The sequence below is a fragment of the Gavialis gangeticus genome, unplaced genomic scaffold (assembly GCF_001723915.1).
Source record: "Gavialis gangeticus isolate Ggan-Ray unplaced genomic scaffold, GavGan_comp1, whole genome shotgun sequence".
In the NCBI taxonomy this organism is placed as follows: domain Eukaryota; kingdom Metazoa; phylum Chordata; order Crocodylia; family Gavialidae; genus Gavialis; species Gavialis gangeticus.
In genome coordinates, this window is record NW_017729025.1 from 43,155,937 (window position 1) to 43,172,859 (window position 16,923).

Sequence of the window (16,923 nt, forward strand, 5' to 3'; positions counted from 1 at the left end):
GGGGGGGGGGGGGGACGGTTGTCACGTGACACAATGGCTTGAAAGGTGGATGACGAGGGACTGCGGCGACGCGATGGCTGCGGGCGCTGCCGGCGGGATGGGCATGGCCGGGTTTGGGGTCGGGGCCTTGCTATGGGGCTGGGTGCTGCTGGGCTGTGTCTGGCGCCCGGGCCTACTGGGGGCCGACGCCTCTCGCAGTCACGGCCACGGCCACAGCCGCAGCTCCGCCCGCTCCGCAGCCATCTACCCGCTGGACGACTCGCACGGGCTGGGCCGGGAGTTCGACGGCATCGGGGCCGTGAGCGGCGGAGGGGTGAGCGGGGCGGGGTGGGGCGGGAACAGCGGCTGCTTGGTCCTTGTCCCAGCCGTGGCTGACTCCTGCCATGCAGCCCCACTTGGGCTCCCATCGGGCAGGGAAATGAGGGGCGCTGGGTAAGGCAGGGAGATGCTCACCTTGGGGCATAGCCTGGTATCATGTACATTTGTTGGGTTGCTAATGGGGCTGCAGCCGTATCCCTGTGGAGGGAGCTTAGTTCTGGGCTGCAGCTTGTAGCCCTGTGGAGTGTGTGAAGCAGCTGGTGCTGCTGCTTTTGGTGTTTTTTTGAAGGCAGGGATTCATGGCCAGGTGCCCTGGGGTGCTGTCGTGTCCTGTCAAGGGTGGCGTGGGGTGTCCCATGAAGGTAGCCGGATGAGGTGTGCAAACACAACTTGCAAGATGAGCCGAAGGATTTTGAATAGGAACCCATGGCGTTAAAAACACTCTAGCTTGTTGCAGTCTTAGAGAAGAATTGCTGTTTTACTCTTCCCAGAGTTGATGGCCAAGTGACAGTGAATAGGACACTTTCTGAGAGGCATGTCAAGTCTAAAAATCACTGATCTGATTGGATCTGACCTGATCCAAGGTGGAGAATCAGTGATCTAAGGTCTGAAAGATGTAGGGGGTGTGACTTGCTCGGCTTGGGGGAGCTGAGGCAGGTAGGTAGGTAGATAGGAGACTCCGAAGGGGGATTCCTACCCCTTTGGAATCCAGCTCAGTTCTACTGCGGATTAATTTTTATCTTAAGCTTTTTTTTTTTATTCCTGAAGGTGTCCCTCTAAATTGTTTAGAAATGAGTACCCAAAGAATCCAGTGAGTTTTTGGGGATCTCCACTCCTGTGACCCAAGTCCTGCTCTCCACCCATTAGCTGAGCTCTGCCACAGCACCTGAATATAGCTGATTCAGAGCTTATTGTTGGGCACGTGTCTTTCTTTCCCTAGCTTTTGTTCCTCATAAACCCAAAGGAGCTTTGTTTCATGGAAGAAAAACACCACGAGAGTAACTGTTTGGCTGGGTAAAGGCTGCTGTCCCTATGTGCCTTTGCTCTCTCTCCACCCCCACATTCTATCCCAGTTCATAGTATCCTGCTGCTGCTGGCAGCTGAACAACAGTAGGCTGTGAATGTCTTGTGCTACAAATATGAAAATTTGTGGTGACTTGAAGAAGTGGAAAACCATTTGTGTAGGTGGCTGGCGGGCTGAGCTCTTGGAAATAGGCTTAATTGTCAGTAGTCCTTGTGGGATTTTACTGTGGTGTTGTTTTAGGTGTCTAGAGTCTTCGCTAGGTATTGTTTGTTTTTAAAACAAAAGAACATTCCCACTCTCTAAATGATCTTTTTTCTCCTCTATGTACTTGTTCTCTTTTTCAGGCCACCTCTCGACTTCTTGTGAATTACCCAGAGCCCTATCGTTCTCAGATCTTAGATTTTCTATTTATGGTAATGTATATATTTATATCTAACTGATGTACATCTCTAATCTGAGTCCTGGTATTTACCATTATTTTTAATGGCACAACAGTGTAATGCATTATATGTGTGTTTATATGGTTTTCAGTCAAATCTTGCAAATGTTATTTAACACTTTTATAGCACTCTTACAAGATGCCAGTTGATTAAATGATGTAAATAATCATAGTGCTAAGTATATCCCTATTTTCCTTGTTTTCTAGTTGATATGTCATCTGGTGGGTTACATCAGAAGAACTTTTAGTCCTGGCTTTTTCATTGATTCACTCTGTAACTTGGGCCACTCAGGTCATGATTTTGTAAGCAGTCCTGCATGTGCTAACCTTCACGTACATGTGTTATCTGTCATTTGTGATGACACACTTTGGTTGTGTAGAATTAACTATTAGGGCTGTGTGAAGTTTTGCTTGGTAATTTGATTTGGTGGCCAAATCAAATCGGGGGACCAATTAAAAGGTCTGAATCAATTTTTAAAGCTCTCTGAATCTTTGGAAAATATTTGGAGAGCTTTGATTTGGACAGTTCCCCGGTGGCTGCAGCAGGAAGCTGCAGCTGGACTTGGAGCTGGTAAGTTGGGAGGGGACCATGGGGAGAGACCCCTGCTATTCCCTGTCCACCTTGGCTCCTGGCTCTTTTTTTTAAAAGCCCTGGTGTTCACCGGGTGCTGCTGGGATGGGGGGGGGGGGCGATCCCACTGCCCCATGCTGCATGGGGGTCTCTGCATGAGCCCCCTGATACCCCCTTCCCCTGCCTACTGAGGCTCCAGTCTTTTAAGAAAAAAAGACAGAGAAAAGCCCCGGGACTCACTGCCATGAAGAGTCAACATCCTGTGAAGTTATGATGAAAGAAATTATACTGAAATGACTAAACAGTTAAGAGCAACTTAGTAACTCTTGTAAGGATAACTCGTATCTTGCCTTCTTTTGGAGTTTTAGTTCTAGAGGTGATTACAGAGACTTCCTCCAGTTTCTAAAATATTTGGGGATCCTGAGCTAGGCATAGAAGTTGCCTTTTAGTCTATAAAGTAGATAAAATGAAGGATTTGGTTAGCTGCCTCTGTAGATAGTAAGTTTTGAGCAATGCTAACTTAAGAGTGTGAAAGGCCTTGTATGTTGTGTGACTACCTAAAGCCACTCTAGTTGACCTGGCTCTCCAGCTTGCTGTGACAGTTCCATCTTCATAAAATTAATATTCTAGAATACAAGTTTGTTAATGTCCTGAATTCTTTAGTTAAACTGATATCCATTCCATTGTACCAATAAAGCTGCCCACTCTAAACCACATCAGACCCTGTTTATGTTAGTTTTGCCAGTGGAGCTATATTGGCTTAAGCTGTTGACAAGAGCTAGCTACAGCTAATGTAATTCTGCCAGTGCAAACCCCTGAGAGAGGACCTGGCTATGCTGACAGACAGCTTCTGTTGGTGGATCTTCAGATATCTGAGGGAGCTGAGGTAACTCTGGTGGCAGGACTTCTGTTGTGTCTGTGTAAGGCACCTGGCTCTGGTAGTGCTGCTGCCAAAATGAAAGTGCGAGAGGTTCTGTAATATACAAACACCCACTTAATCTAGTATAGTCATAGAGTACAAAAATGGTCCTAAAAACCCTGTAGGTGTTGCACAGGACAACTGCAATTTGCATTTCTTTAGCACAATAAAAGTGTCGTCTTTGGGATGGCAAAATGTCACTTAAACATTTGTTCCCTGGCTTTAGCCATCTGGACCAGGGGTGTCAAATTAAAATTGGTCTGCCTTGCAGGTACCATAATTCTTCACCAGGATTTTTTAGTTGGTTTACACCTTGTGACACCTTTTTGGCATGCTAACAGCCATCTTTATCATATCCACTTTTAAATTTTGTGGATGTGGGTTTTTTTTGTTTTGTTTTTTTTAAAAAAGGTATGAACAAGCTTCTGGCTAGCATAAAACTGGTTTATTTTCATAAAAAAGAAGAAAAATTGCTTTTGTTCTCAAATGGAAAATAAGCAGAACATAAGATGAATTCAAAACACAAAAAAACTTTTACACGCACCAATATATCACAAAGTGGTAGTCTTGCTCTCAGCATCTGGCTCTTCAATGTTTGTTTCAATGACTCTGAGGCCAATTTCAGGATGATGTTCAGGTGCTTGTGACTGTCACTGAGTCCCTCATCACTGATAAGATTGCAAGCACGTGGGTTCACCAAACACACATTGCTGGATAGTTTCTCTCCCCTGGCCCCCCCCCCCAATGTATCAGTAACACTTGCGAATCATCACTGCTGAGAACTTATCCTTCTGTGTAGTGTCATACTGAAGAAGAGTGAATTCTATTTGCAGCTCTGCTTGCGAGGGGCATCCTCCACAGGGGCAGAGAACAGGGAAAAGTCTGAATTCTGCTTCATGGCTTTGAATTTGTGTTGAAATTTGTAGCCAAGATCAATGGTGGTTACCACATGCTTCTCTAAATGCTCTACCTTAAGTTCCAATGCCACTAACCTATGGGGAAATGTACTGCTGTAAGCTGTTTGAAACAAAGCTGCCTCTCTTTGGGAAACAGGCCTGCAAAGTATTCCTGTCATTGTCTGTCTTTCTTCAGTACTAGCTCCACAAACTGTTCATCTACACACCAAATGAACATAGCTACCTATGCAACATCATTCGCATGCACTGCTATCAAGTGCTATTGAGAGAGAAGCAAACGCTAGTCTGGAGTGAACTCTGTAAATTATCTGATGAGTCGCACATTCTGTTGGCTACTGTGTTTCTGAAGAGGCTGCCTTTTTATTTATTTATTTATTTTGGTGGGGAGGGGAAAAGCTTGCTGATTCTCTGGGCGCATCATGCCTGCAGCTTTTGCCACACATTTTGAGGACTATAGGAAAGCAGCGCTGGACACAACCCACCTCTTAGGGTCATATAGTCTAGCCTCCGCTCAAGACTGGATCATCCCTGAATAAATTATCTCTGGCAGATGTCTGTCTAACCCGCTTTCTGATTTTCAAGGATGGAGATTCTGCAGTTTCTATAGGTAGCCTGTCTGGTGTTTGACCACCCTTGTAGTCTGAAAGCTCTCCCTAATCTCTAGTTTAAATTTCCCTTGCTGCAGTTTGTCCTTTCCCTTATGGCCACAGAGAAAAGCCCATCTTCATTCTTTCTGTCATTGCCCTTCACATATTTGAAGACTGTTATTCAATCCCAGCTCAGTCTTCTCTTCTCCAAATAACCCTAGCTCTTTCAGTCTTTTCTTATAAGTCATGTTTCTCAGGCTCCTAATAACTTTTTGGATATCTGTGCTGCACTCTTTCCAAGCTGTCCATATCCTTCTTGAAGTGTGGGGCCCAAGGGTGAGGCCTTGTCATTGCTGAATAAGGTGGAAGAATCACTTCCTTTGATTTCCAAGAGGCACTTCTGTTGATACAACCCCATATGCTGTTGACTTGTTGGAAAAAGGAAAAAATCCCAAAACCTCACTGTTGGCTCATATTCATTATGTGGTCCACTGTTCCCTTCCCCCTAATTCCCCTCCCAGGTCCTTCTCTTCAGTACTACAGGCAAGTCCGGCATTCCCCAGTCTGTATTGCTGCATGCAGTTTTTCTGTCCCAAGTGTAGGACTTTGCATTTGTCCTTGTTGAATCTCATTTGATAGCCTGGAAAAATGTTCCCAAATTAATCTAGGTCAGTCTAGATCTTATCCCTGCCCTCTAGAATGCCTGCAACTCCACCCAACTTGGTATCATTCACAAATTTGTCACAAGTGGACTCAATCCCATTGTTCAAATCATTAACGACTTTGAACTGTACTGAACCTAGGACAGACCTCTGGGGAACCACACTTGATAATCTCCAGGTAGATGTTGAGCCATTGATGAATACTTGTTGAGCACGATGATGCAACAAGTTACATATCCACCTTTTTTCCTTTCATCTAGTCTTCATTTCCTTAGCTTGTTAATGAGAATATTGTGGGAGCCTATCAAAAAGTTTGCTAAAGTTGAGGTACATCACATACACCTCTCTCTCCCTATCCACAGTCCATGGCACCTTACTGCTAAAGGAGATCAAGTTGGCCAAATCACTACTTTTTGATGAATCCATCCTTGGTGTTCTTGATCACCTTTTTTCCTCTAGATGCTTCACAGTAGATTACTGGAGGACCTGCACCATGATCTTTCCAGGTATCAGTGTTAGGCTGACTGGTCTGTATTTTCCACTGATCTTCCTTCCTTTTCCTAAGGGTGGGTACTATACTTGCGCTTTTCTAATCATCTGGGACCTCACCTGACCTCTAGGGCTGCGTACAGCCATACATGGACATTTGGTTCCCCAGGGACAACTAGCAGTGGTGCACCTTTTTCTGCCAGTACTTGTCCGTGTGGAATGCCTGTGCTACACACACTCTGGCTTGTGGCAAGTTACCCTGGGTGGGGTAGGGGAGGCCAGGGCCAGCACTGGGCTGGCCCTAGCAGCCTTACCTGAGGTCATGCCAAGGCTACAGCTGCATTGCTCCTGCTGTGGTTGGCAATGGAGTACAGTTCAGGCTGGTCAGGCTCCGGCTTTGGGCAGTGTGCGCTGCTGCTACATGTGCTGCTCTACTTGTTTTCCAGTAGGTTTTTCTGACCTCTGGATATCCGGGGTCATAAAAAAACAAACAAACCCTATGCACTGCTCCCGGGCAGCTCAGAGAACAAAAACTGAACGTGTCGTATGTAGCACTGCAGACGTATCTGTGGTGCTGCATATCACACGGCCTAGGAGTCCTCAAGAAGAGTAGCTAATGACTCTGAGATTACCTTAGTCAATTCCTTTAGTATGCTAGGGTGCATTCTTTCTGCGCCTGCTGACTTGAAAGTAGGCTGTCAGGTCCCTGTCTTACTGCCAACTATGCTGGTCATCTAGCAGCTGCCCCTATTTGTGAAGCAAGTGAAGGCATTAAATATAGTTTCTCTGGTGTTTCTCTTACTTTTGGTAACTGCGTATTGTCCCTTTTTATTGCCTTTTATGTCCCGTGCCGTCCCTTGTCAGTTGCATTTGAAATTGCCTTGAGATTCCTAATTTTCTCTCCATGCCCATGCAAGGCTTGTGTATTTTTTCCCTAGTACTATGATTCTTCCCTAATATTAGCCAGGCTGGTCTCCTGTTGCACTTTCCCTTCTGCCACATCCATATGGCTTGCTTCTGAATCCTTAAAAGGGTCTTCTTAATATATAGTACAGCCAGCCAGAGTTCTTCAAGAAGTCTCTTTCAGCAAAGTACTTTGAAGAATCATATATTTCTTCAGAAAGGACAGAGTAGTCTGTTGTTGCTGTGTCACTTGCATGATGCATTTATGTGCAGATAAATGGCTTCATTTTTCAGTAACTTCAAATCACTTGGTTTGTTTTCATGCAGGTTCCCAGAAAACTTGTCACTTGACACCGTGCCATGACTTTACTGTTTCAAGGTTGTGTTCCTTGGAGCAGCCACTGTATGAGAGCTTCTATTTCTCTTAAAATTCACAACGCTCCTTGTCCACTTTCCTTGTCTAAGTTGTGATACCTGGTGTACAGTTAACTGAAATATGAGCTGTGACGTGCTTGTTATGCCACAGATGACTAATATTGATAAAAAGTGGATATGTCTTGTACAAAATACCATTACTGTTTTCAAATCCTTTCTATTCTAACTGCTGTGTTTTACACAGTGTCACCTTACATGCAGAGTGTCAACTCTTCATGCGTGCCAGCAGCCTGTCAACAACAACCCTATGAGCTCTGTCACCTTTTGTAGCACTCTTGCTATGTCTTAAAACATTCATGACATTCTAGTGTTTTTCTTTCTGGCCATATTAGCAAGGCAGAGAATTGGTGGAGATAAGGAGCAGAGAAATGGAAGGGCTAACAGAAAGATGAGCCATGTTTGTAACACAAAACGAAAGGAGGAGGAAGGAAGCTGAGAAGGAAACATGAGGAGAAAGAGCAGGCATTCCTAGGGGGAGATGCCCTGGCCAGAGAACACTGTTGTGTGATTTACAGCACCCAAGGAGAGTGAGGCCACCTTCCAGTTATCTTTGATGTTAAGCTCATGGAAGTTGCTGAGAAACCCAAGAGGAAATTTTGAGGAGAAAACAGTGGATTGAATGACCCATCTCCACAGGCTGTATTTGGCCTACAGGTTGCATGTTTGATACCCCTGATCTAGACCATAGCTGCAGCACAGAATGACTCTGAAGATTAGCAAGTGGGGAGAGGAGGTGGATGATATCACGTATCTGTCTTTCCCTTTTGTGTGTCCAGTCTTCTGTGGATGCACATTCTGTGGATGTTCCCTTTACAACTGCTTTTAAGAATTTAGCATACGACCCTTTCCATTAGATTCAATTCCTTACTACAGGTGTGGTTGCTAGAACCCTTCTGACTTCTAAAATGATGACGCTCTTTTGAAATCTAGTCATATTAAAATTAATGTGTCCCATGTCTCATGGGGTTTTGCCTTTTTGACGCTGCTATTTTTTTACACGTTGCTGTGCTAAAGATCCATGCAGAAAAGGGACAATTGACTAACTGTAGGAGTTGCAGTGAAACTGAAATCGAGAGCACTCTATTTGATCAAAGTAACAAAACTGAAAAGAGGAATGGGGTTGTAAGGAAAATTCTTTGCAAGGGATTACACAAGTGATGGTGGTAGTAACAGGTAAAAATCTTCATACAGAAGGTAAGCTTCTGGTCCCTTCAAACTGGTATATTCATTTTTCATTGTGTTTTTTTTTTTTATGTCTACAGCAGAAATATATATTTATTGATGTTTCTTTCTCTCTCTCTTCCCCCTCTCCCAAGCCAAATTTTGGTGCCTCTCTGCATATGCTCAAGGTTGAGATTGGAGGTGATGGTCAGTCAACAGGTATGAATGCATGGTTTGCACTTTAAACAGTTTGGTGATGCAATAGATGGTTTAGATGGTACTTGTCTCTAAAATGTCAGTTCACTTGAAGGACTAATGCTTGCCATAGTGCATATGGGACTCCACCTTAGAAACAAGTCAGTTGCTAGCAAGGTTCTACTCTCATTGACATTGGAAAATCTGCCATTTTCCTACGAGCTGTGGTATAGATTACAGTTTTCATATCTGCCTGGGAGTCCTGCTTAGGGGATGGGAATGTAAACTTCCAGTTATGGCACTACATTTTAGTCTACTTGCAACATAATCTGCCTTAAATTTCCATACAGTATTCTAAGGAGTATCTTGGATATCTTCCATAAAATATTCTGAGGAATGCCTCACTTTTTTATTAAGAAATGGTGAAAATTGGCCGTTTAAGGAAATGAAACCAGTGTTCAAATTGCCATAATGTTTCAAGGGTTATACTTGACCTCATGCAATCTAGGTGTGCAGCATACTTGGATTATTTAAGAGTAGTTTATAAATTTAAACCTCTGGTAGTTGGTGTCTGTAGGTTTTATCTATGGTTGGTTCTTTTGTTCATTTCTAAGTTGTTTGGAATGCTCAGTTTCCCATTTTCTCCAGATACCTTCCCATATTACATCTGCTGCTTTTGCAGCTCTTTTAAGATGTAGATGCAGAAAAAAACTGAAGATCAACAGATGTACATGCTTTTGGGTCCTTTGAGCCCAGGGTTTGCATGCATAATTACTGCAGTGAGTCTCCCAATGCTTGAAGAAGGGAGTTTGTGCCTGAAAGCTTTTAAAATTTTTTCCCCCAACTATTTTAGTTTGTTTAATAAAAAATACCACATTTACTAACCTTGCCTGTCTATGCCCTTAGACCAAAATGGCTACAACCAACAACCCTAATGACTGCAGTTGCATGCACAAATAGTTAACCATTTCTGTACATAGCTAGGTGACATTGTATATACAGTGGTGGTAGTCATTATGTTTCTATCTCATTTTGCAGCTTGCAGTTCTGTGAAAACAATATTATACATGTGAATTGCACAGTCTCCTCTAGGAATGGTAAAATGCCATAGAAACTGTAATGCAAGGTCTTACAGAAAAAGGGAACTCCCTTTGTCTGTGAAACCGTGTAATTTTAGATAGATTCTCAGTTTCATAAAAATTCCCCACTCTTTTTCCCTTCCCCAAGAAGCAAACATGTTTGAAACATCTGTTGCATTGTTTCAGTTCCAGTATTTCTCATAGTGGTGAAAATGCTTTCCTCTTTTTCCTGGTCCAGTAATGTTAATGCTGTCATTGCTTTGTCAAAAGAAATATTGAATGTAGACTCAACGTTTTTTCTGTCCCTCAATATTATCATGCTAACAGAAGCTGCAAGAACAGGTTGGAGTCCCTTTTGGAAGGAGGTGTGTGGAAATACTAAACTGACAGTTTACTTAGTATGATTCCTGTACCTTATTTTTGACCAATAAGCTAAAAGTGAGCAGTTGCTAGACCTGCCTGTTCAGTCCCATAGTTTATTGTACTTCACTCATTCTTTGATGTGGATTGAAAAGTAAGCTGTACTTGCATAATATAGTGATAAGCAACATGGAAACCACTGTGATACGTAAGAGTCTGTCATGGCACAGAGACAAGTTGCTAATTATTTTCTTTCTCTATCTAGATGGTACTGAACCATCTCACATGCACTATGAAAATGATGAGAACTATTTCCGAGGCTATGAGTGGTGGCTGATGAAAGAAGCTAAAAAGAGGAACCCCAATATTAAATTGATTGGTAACTGTTTTAAGGTTCTGGTTTCTGAATGCTCTGTTTTCAAATGGGATTTAATACTTGATGCTTAATGTGCTTATTAATTTTAATGAAGCAAATTGGCCAGCTTGTCTTGCTCTTCCTGTTGAAGGAACAATATTTCAGCAGTAAACATAGAACTGTAAAACATATACTTTAGGCTCTGACTTCATATAATGACTTCCTGGTGCCAGCTAGTGACTATGCTCAGACTTAATTACCAAACGAAAGCAGCTGGTGTGAGAAGCATGTTAGTTATCTAACATGAGCTGAGTGTTTGAGCAACAAGTTAAAGTCTTACATTTGACTAATGTATGTTCCATACTACTCTTTTACAATTCCCTTTTTAGGAGGCAAAGATGTGCCCTCTCAGAGGGTGATGGGGGTTTCTGTTCTGCTCCCTTGCTTGCCCTCCCCCCTCCCTCCCACTCTTCCTTCAGGGGAATCTTATCACTGACAGCCTTGTGGAAGGGGGACCACTGGGTAGGCTATCCCTGTTTAGTAGCCAGCTATACCTGCTGTAGTTATCTGGAGCAACAGCATGGTCCCTGATACCTGGCTACCCTTGATAGAGGGGCTGTCATTGAGCACCCAGACAGCATTGATTAACTGTGTGGGCTTTTTTCTCCCCCCCCCTTCGCTCCACTTCCCCAGCTGCCCCACCACTCTCCATCGTCTGCTAGCACTGTGGGATGCTAGGGGAATGATTTACTGTCCCCTTGTAACACTAGAGTGAACCATGTGTATATGCTACAGAGCACTACAGAGAAGTTACTGCTTCATCCAGGTATGCCTTTGAGGAACTTTGCCATTTCATAGTGGTATTGATGGGGGGTGAAGAGTGGGCGGAATTACATTTCTGTCCTTTCAACTTTTGTAATAATACAGAGGCTTCAGTAGCATTCCAGATGTACCATCTCACCACAGCCACAGTTGTCACCAAATATCTGCTATATTCTCTCAACTACTGACTTTAGGAAATATAACTTGTTCATCTCAAGTTTATAGAAGTGTTGTGCATGTCTGTTCGGTACAGATTGAGGTACCCCAAGTTCTATGATTTAGACAGTAATGGAGCGATACACTGCAGTTGCAGTGAAAAATGCATTACACAAATGTACAGTGTTATAATTGGTTCTGGCTCAATTTTAGTTTATCCGGGCACCAATTTTTACCTATGCATTGTAGCAGCAAGATGATAATGCCTCTTATGGCATGTGACTTGATTCTTGTGTATAACTTACTCATTTATACACTGTGCAGTTTCCAAATTGAGCAGTTTACAGCACTGCCCAACTGGTGACATGTTACAAAATGAGGCTTATTAATTGCCAATGATTTATCCAGAAAAGCCACAAGCTTAAAGTGCATACAAATGTTCTAGATTTCTTTAAATACTGAAGAGCTAAGGTTTACTGTTTTAATCTCCTTAAGTGATACAAATCCTTTTCCCAAACTATTGCAAAGTAGACTGCCCTTTCTGGTTTTTCCTGTCTGGTTTCTAGATTATTTGCTTTTGTCCATTAACTTCCTACTTCTCACAGGTCTAGCTTACCCAACACTCTCTTCCTTTTTTCACAACTTCCTTTACTATTCTAGCCCCTTGGGCAAAGTTGTCTTTTAAGTACTTTTTGCAATTTAGTGTTGCTTAATGATTTATAAAGTTTGCAAAATTTGAGAGCTATCTTTTTTGGAGTAAGAACAAACAAATTATCCAACTCTTCCTCTGAAAGTGGAACTGAACCAGAGAATGCAAGTGAAAACAGACTAGGTTATTCATTTTGGAAGTGCCTCTGGACTGTAATGAGGATCAGGACTTCATTGGTACTGAGACTTATGTGAGCATGAAGTAAAGGGCAGGTCTTTAAAGAGCGCTCAGGCAAACCTTTGATCCAAGTGAGTGTACTGAGCAGAGAGAGGGAACAGGATTGGGTAGGAAAGGAAGATCACTTTGTTACATATGATAGCTATTGCACAGTGTCAGAGAAACAGTGTATAGTTTTAGGCAGGGGTGTTCAGGCTTCTGTCAGTACCAGGATGAGGAGATAGCAGGTGAGGGAGATGGTGATTTATGTTTAAATCCTTCTGAGATGGAGTAGACGTACCTTAGAGGCAGGCAGAGAGGTAGAGGAAGAAGTTAAGGGTTTAGATGTGGGTCCCTAGCAGCAGTGGAGGCAGTGGTTGTGGTATGAATAGGATAAGAAGGGAGGGAAAGAGAATGGCCAGATCTATGATAAGGAGGAAGAAGTGGATGTGGGATTTGTTTTTAAGGATAATTGCAGAGGTAAGTGAAGGTGGTGGATTGTGGGGGTGACATTGGAAGAAGAAAGAGGCAGGGAACATGTAAAATATGATCTGTCGCTAACCCTTACTTACTGCTTCTAGACAATCTTGAATATCCAGGTAATTGATTCTGCTATTTTCTAATGAACAGTGTTTCTGCATTAAAGCTGTTAGTAATCAAGAACTCAAGAAATAGAGGTTTCCCCTTGTCCAGCTTGGGTTCCTTGAAAAGAGGCAACAATAGTATAATACAACTGTCCAGTGATGTGGTTCTTCTTTACTTATGAGAGGTGGTATTACTTTTTTTTTTTTTTTGAGGGGGGTTAGGCATAAGGATGGATGCTGAGCCTCCATATATTTAAATATGGGCTGTGAGTTTTACTGGACACAACTTTGACTTCAGCCAGTGAGGATAAGAGCTATGACAGACAATGACTAACAGTTATAGGTTTCTATAAAGCTATAATTATTTTTGCTAAGGTTGTGCTTGGTGAGGTAGTCTCAGCTAGTAGTCAACAAAACTATGCTTTTTTTTTTTTTTGTCCAATCGAAGTGCTGTTGTTTGCCGTAGGCATCTGGCCCTGGGTCTTTGAATAGCACGTGGGAGAGGGCTTGTTTTTGTTGCATATTGATAAGTATGGGATGCACACTTAACTGCTTTTGTTCATTTGTATTCTGTTTTCTCTTTCAGGGTTACCATGGGCATTTCCTGGATGGATAGGGAGGGGTGAGAACTGGCCCTATGATTATCCTGATGTCACTGTTTACTATATTGTTTCCTGGATCTGGGGTGCAAAGCAGTATCATGATTTGGACATCGATTATATTGGGGTTAGTACAGCTTAAATCTTGGATTTATTTGACAATCTTTTTATCTTGGTCCTTGAGTTCTTGACTTTATTCTCTGATCTTCTCCACTGCCTCTTATCTCCCATCACTCTTTGGCAGACGGTTAAAAATCCTCCATAATCAGAAACTTGTGCTATTACTCCTGGCTTTTAAGAGAGAATTTACGTGGACTGGCATTGTTTTACTATAGATGATTGCAAAACTTGTTTTCAGTACTTGAGCGTTTCAGAATCCTATGCAAACTGTATCAAATGACCACTTGACTTTGACTTGTTTCATTCTGTATGTTTTATGTGAAGGCCATAGGTTACTTAATCAAAATGCAGTAATTGACGTTTGAGAACTTGCCAGGCTCAGGTTATGCGACCTATATTGCATATTGAGGTGCAGCTAGCGCTTGGCAGTGGACAACCACATTAGAATACACATCATCGCATGCTAATGTATCTATATTTATAAAGTAGTGTGGAACCATGGAAACTGCACTTATTTTCCAGTTTAAAGAAATATTCTTATTCCTTGGTTTAAGATTAGAGGCAGCACCATCTGGAAAACTGCTCTCAGACTGAGATTGCTTGGAACTTTTTAGACCTCCTCTAAAATGCATTTCTAAGAAAACTTTGTCTCTTCCCAATCTCCACCCTAGTATGTTTCTGTTGAAACTTGTGGGTTTTGCTTCTGCAGCAGATGAAATTTAAAATAAAATCAGAGGTGAATGCATTTCACTGTTTTATGGCAGGTGTTCCACTTTTTAACTAGGAAGATGTGGAAACCAGGTTAACTGTAGTTCTGTTACTAGTCCCTGGGCTCCAAAGAGTCTGTAGCATGTCTTTTGTGACTGCAGCAGGGTGTATATTTGTCTTCTACAAATCTACAGTGCATCTCAAGCCTTCAGTGTTCCTGAGTCTTCCTTGCCTGGTAGGCCTCTTTTGCCCTCAAGTTGGTAAATAATGAAGATACTCTTTGGGCACATCTTACACAAGACGCTAACTGCTCAGTAGCTTAATAATACTGGTCAATAGCGTGACACAGCATGGACAGCGCTAATATGCTACTGCACGGTATTATTAGGCTACTGTGCTGTAGCATCACTTAAAACGTTTGCTGGCCTTACTGTGCAGTAACTCCAGTTACTGTGCATTTATTTAGTACTTGCTAATACAAGTACTAAATAAATGTGCAATAACCACTGCGCAGTAGTGTCTTGTATAGATGTGCCCTTTTAAGTTTTTAGTTTTGTTTGTATCTTGCTTTTGGAATATTCACCTTGCTAAGAACAGCATGGAGCCTGTGGTTTCCAAAACTGAGAATTTTTTGGGTCATGCAGTGTCTGGTTTCTGTATTGAATACCATGCACTATGCAGTGTTTGACCTTTAAAAAGTTTATTATGAATAGCTCTAAGAAAGGAGAAGTTCTGTTTTTGCTGATGATGCGTTTTGTTCTCTTGGCAGTTAATCTTCACTATAGGGAAGTAGCAAAGGTTGTGCGGAGTGCCAGTTGGCACTAACTATTTGCTAGACTACCACTTACTTGCTTATAATTTTCTTCCCTTCAGAACTGCAAATTGTATTGTGCAGTGGATAACATCAATTGTTCCTTAATGTATGATGAATGACAGAAGCTCTTTCCTTCCATATTTTGATGGGTTTCCTGAAGAGACTTCCCACCAAACACTACATTTATATCTGCAGTCATAAACCTGTGTAATGATAACCTAGCTGTAGTAGACCTCTGGCAATTTTTGGTTATTTCTCTTCAGAAGGAAGGAGGTAGGTTTCTCTAGGGAAATAAACAGTTGTTTTGAATTTTTAGTAAAAGCTATTCTCTTGAGATACCTGTAACAAAAACACATTGGAGCTGTGCACCTTAAACCTGGGAATTAATTAGTGGCTTTGTAATCATGTAGAACAAATCTTTCCTTTCTTGCTTTGATGGATTTGTGTGTGTGTTCTAACCTGCTTGTCACATTTGTTTTACAGATCTGGAATGAAAGATCATTTAATAGCAAATATATCAAGGTATGTAATGGCTTTCCTTGCATCTTTTAAGCAATGAAAATGTCAGTTTGTTTCAAAAGTCGATTACATATGACTATAAAAACAAAGGTGTTTGGGCTGTTGTATGTGGAATAATCAGCCATTGGAATTGGACTGAGTTAGGGGTCCACTTTTTCAAGTACTTTTGTCTAGTGAATTACCCATCATTGTTTAGAGTGGCTTAAGGCTTGGAGTGCTTAAATGGATATGTTAATTGGCTGAAATTTTAAATTTTTCTGAACAGAGCAGATTCATTTAAACGAGAAAGCCACAAGCTTGACTTCAAATAATTGATTTTTAGCCACTTTCTTTGTGTGAGTTTTTTATTTTTATTGGTTGATATAACAATTAAACCATGTTGACTTACAACTAAGTACAGGTTTTGACAGTAGATTTGGTACATGTATCCTAGGTACAGTGTGTGTAGCTTAACATATTTGTATTGTTAGCAATCTTGCATTTTAGTAGTATGCTATAAAAGGTAAAATATTTCTTATTCACTAGATTAACTTTTTTGTTTCTATTTGTATCAAGCTAAGATCGCAACTTGAATTTAATTAACTGCACAAAATCAATACTTCCAATTTATTAAACACAACTTTAATATTTTAGATACAGAAACTTTTTTATCAAAACATGGTATGCACTTAAAACTAAATTTATTAAGCACTAGTTTTACCTGTTATACAATAAACAGTATGAACTGTGGTTAGTGAATTAAACCAATTATTTCAGCTTGCCTTGGGGAAATTTTTCTCAAAGCCTAGATGAGTCATTTGAGCTTACGTTCATACTTGCCTACTTCTCTTTTTAAAATGAGATGGTCAATTTTTTACCTAGATCATTTAAAAAAAAAATTATGCCTTTTCTTTCAAGTTCTTAGAACTCATAGATCTCATCCTGCTCCCCCTTTGTATCCATAGCCTGAAAGAGAAAAGCAAACTTCCTTGCTTTTTCAACTCCAGATCAGTTTCACAGCTTTTGAATGGAGTGGTAGTGATTGGCCCCTAATACATGAACTATTGTTCCATTATTTTTAAAGCCTGACCTCAAAAATCATGTCCCCCCCGCCCCCCGATCATTCTTTATATAGAAGAAAATCAAGCTTTAATTCCAGAGTGTTTGGTAGAGGCTTACTGAATCAATATATTTTTTTCATATAAATTATATTACATGTATACCTTGACATATGCTGCATTAAATTCAAACTTCATTCTAAAATCACTTATTTTTAAAAAGGAAAACTTATTTGAAGTGGATGTTTTCATTTTAATTAAAAAAAAAAAAAAAAAAAAAAAAAA

At 41.3% G+C, this 16,923-nt stretch overlaps 1 protein-coding gene across 3 annotated transcripts in view; it reads left to right on the forward strand.

The window, feature by feature from the left end:
* The first annotated feature begins 23 nt into the window (after positions 1 to 23).
* The window catches only part of GALC (galactosylceramidase), an 83,597-nt gene continuing 66,697 nt past the window's right edge, over positions 24 to 16,923 (forward strand). For 2 of the 3 annotated variants that reach the window (XM_019518695.1, XM_019518694.1), the window contains exons 1-6: positions 25 to 313; positions 1,687 to 1,755; positions 8,581 to 8,644; positions 10,325 to 10,438; positions 13,428 to 13,567; positions 15,566 to 15,604. In XM_019518695.1, the coding sequence (XP_019374240.1) occupies positions 50 to 313; positions 1,687 to 1,755; positions 8,581 to 8,644; positions 10,325 to 10,438; positions 13,428 to 13,567; positions 15,566 to 15,604 (690 nt within the window). In that variant the 5' untranslated portion in view covers positions 25 to 49. Of the gene's footprint in view, positions 314 to 1,686; positions 1,756 to 8,580; positions 8,645 to 10,324; positions 10,439 to 13,427; positions 13,568 to 15,565; positions 15,605 to 16,923 lie in introns of all 3 variants that reach the window. The other variant, XR_002097643.1, reaches the window with a different exon arrangement.